A 1,353-nucleotide genomic window follows, 5' to 3' on the forward strand; every position below is an offset into this window, starting at 1 on the left:
GAGATGGGACATGCAAAATATTAGAAAGAACTAAAGGACGAGACGGGGAAGGGAGAGAAGAAGAACTAACATGGGAAATAGGGACATAATTACCATCACCAACCATAAGGCTGTTCTTACTATTGTACGGAGTATAAGAAGACAGAGATTGCAGATCAAGTGTTGCATGATGTGTAGTGAAGGTTGTGTATATGGCTGATTGGTAGAGGGAAAAACAGAGTGGGTGAGTGGGCCAAGTTATTTTTTGCGATAATAGCACGTTGGGGCTGGGTGATTGGTCCGACCACAGATTGTATAAGGACTGTGAGCATAAGCATTAGAACGCCCAAATCCACTAGGGCCATTTGGAGCACCACGGCCTCCCCTACCACGACCACGACTAGTGGAAGAGCCACAGCTGTAAGGGTGAGAGGGAGGGCCACGAGACTGTTGAGATGCAATGTTGGCAGTCGCATTAGCAGTCGGATCTGGCATGACTTGGCGAGAAGTAATAAGATACTCACTGTTGGGGAGCAGCCCATGAAGTTCAGTGTAGGAGATTGGTTCTCTGCGATCCATCACTGTAAAGACCACAGATTCAAACTTAGGACGAAGAGCATGGAATATGTGGATGTTCAAATCCTCCATGGGGAGGGGTTTTTCTGCAACATTGAGCTCGTCAGAGAGGGCCTTGGCCCGATGGAGAAATTGAGTGACATTCTCCTCGGGTTTTTGTACAAGGTTCTGGAGGGCCACATTGAGGGAGAGGATGCGGGTGGTAGAAGCAGAACTGAATGCTGCATGAAGAGCATCCCATATTTCCTTACTTGTTTCATGCCCAACGACGAGAGGCATCGTATCATCAGAGAGGGAGGAGATGATAATACTCATTATGGAGGCATCCTTTTCGCGCCAGGCATCAACTTTAGTTGCATCAGTAGGGCATGGATTAGAACCATCAATATATCCATATAATCTTTGGCCTTTGAGGTAAGGGACTATTTGAGTCTTCCAATAGACATAGTTCTTAGGTGTTAACTTATGAGATAGTAGAAAATCTCTTTGGGAAAGTCAGGGTGGTAACTTAACAGTTGATAGTAGAAAATCTTTTTGATTACTTTCCATCTTGCCTAATCTTTTGGATGGCGAGTGGAAGGCTGGTGGTGGTGTTCCAATCGAAAAAGGAGCTCTTTGGTGATGCGAATGAGGATGAAGAGTCGGATCATGGTGGTGCCAGGGTTGAGGCCAGGGGTGCCTAGGCAGTTGACCCCACTAGAGAGGCCACGGTTGAGGCCAATCTGCTGCAGTTGTAGAAGGGAAGAGGTAAGTCTTTTACCGAGGTTGTGGGGATCTCATCGCTCCCTGACGTGAAAG

General features: G+C 46.9%; 1 protein-coding gene across 1 annotated transcript; it reads right to left on the minus strand.

Annotated features, from left to right (window-relative positions):
• Positions 1 to 237: 237 nt before the first annotated feature.
• Positions 238 to 834, minus strand: LOC122650543. Its single transcript, XM_043843947.1, has one exon. The coding sequence runs from the start codon at positions 832 to 834 to the stop codon at positions 238 to 240; it is 597 nt and encodes a 198-aa protein (XP_043699882.1).
• Between the last annotated feature and the right edge of the window lie 519 nt (positions 835 to 1,353).

Source organism: Telopea speciosissima, chromosome 2, assembly GCF_018873765.1.
Source record: "Telopea speciosissima isolate NSW1024214 ecotype Mountain lineage chromosome 2, Tspe_v1, whole genome shotgun sequence".
Taxonomy (NCBI): domain Eukaryota; kingdom Viridiplantae; phylum Streptophyta; class Magnoliopsida; order Proteales; family Proteaceae; genus Telopea; species Telopea speciosissima.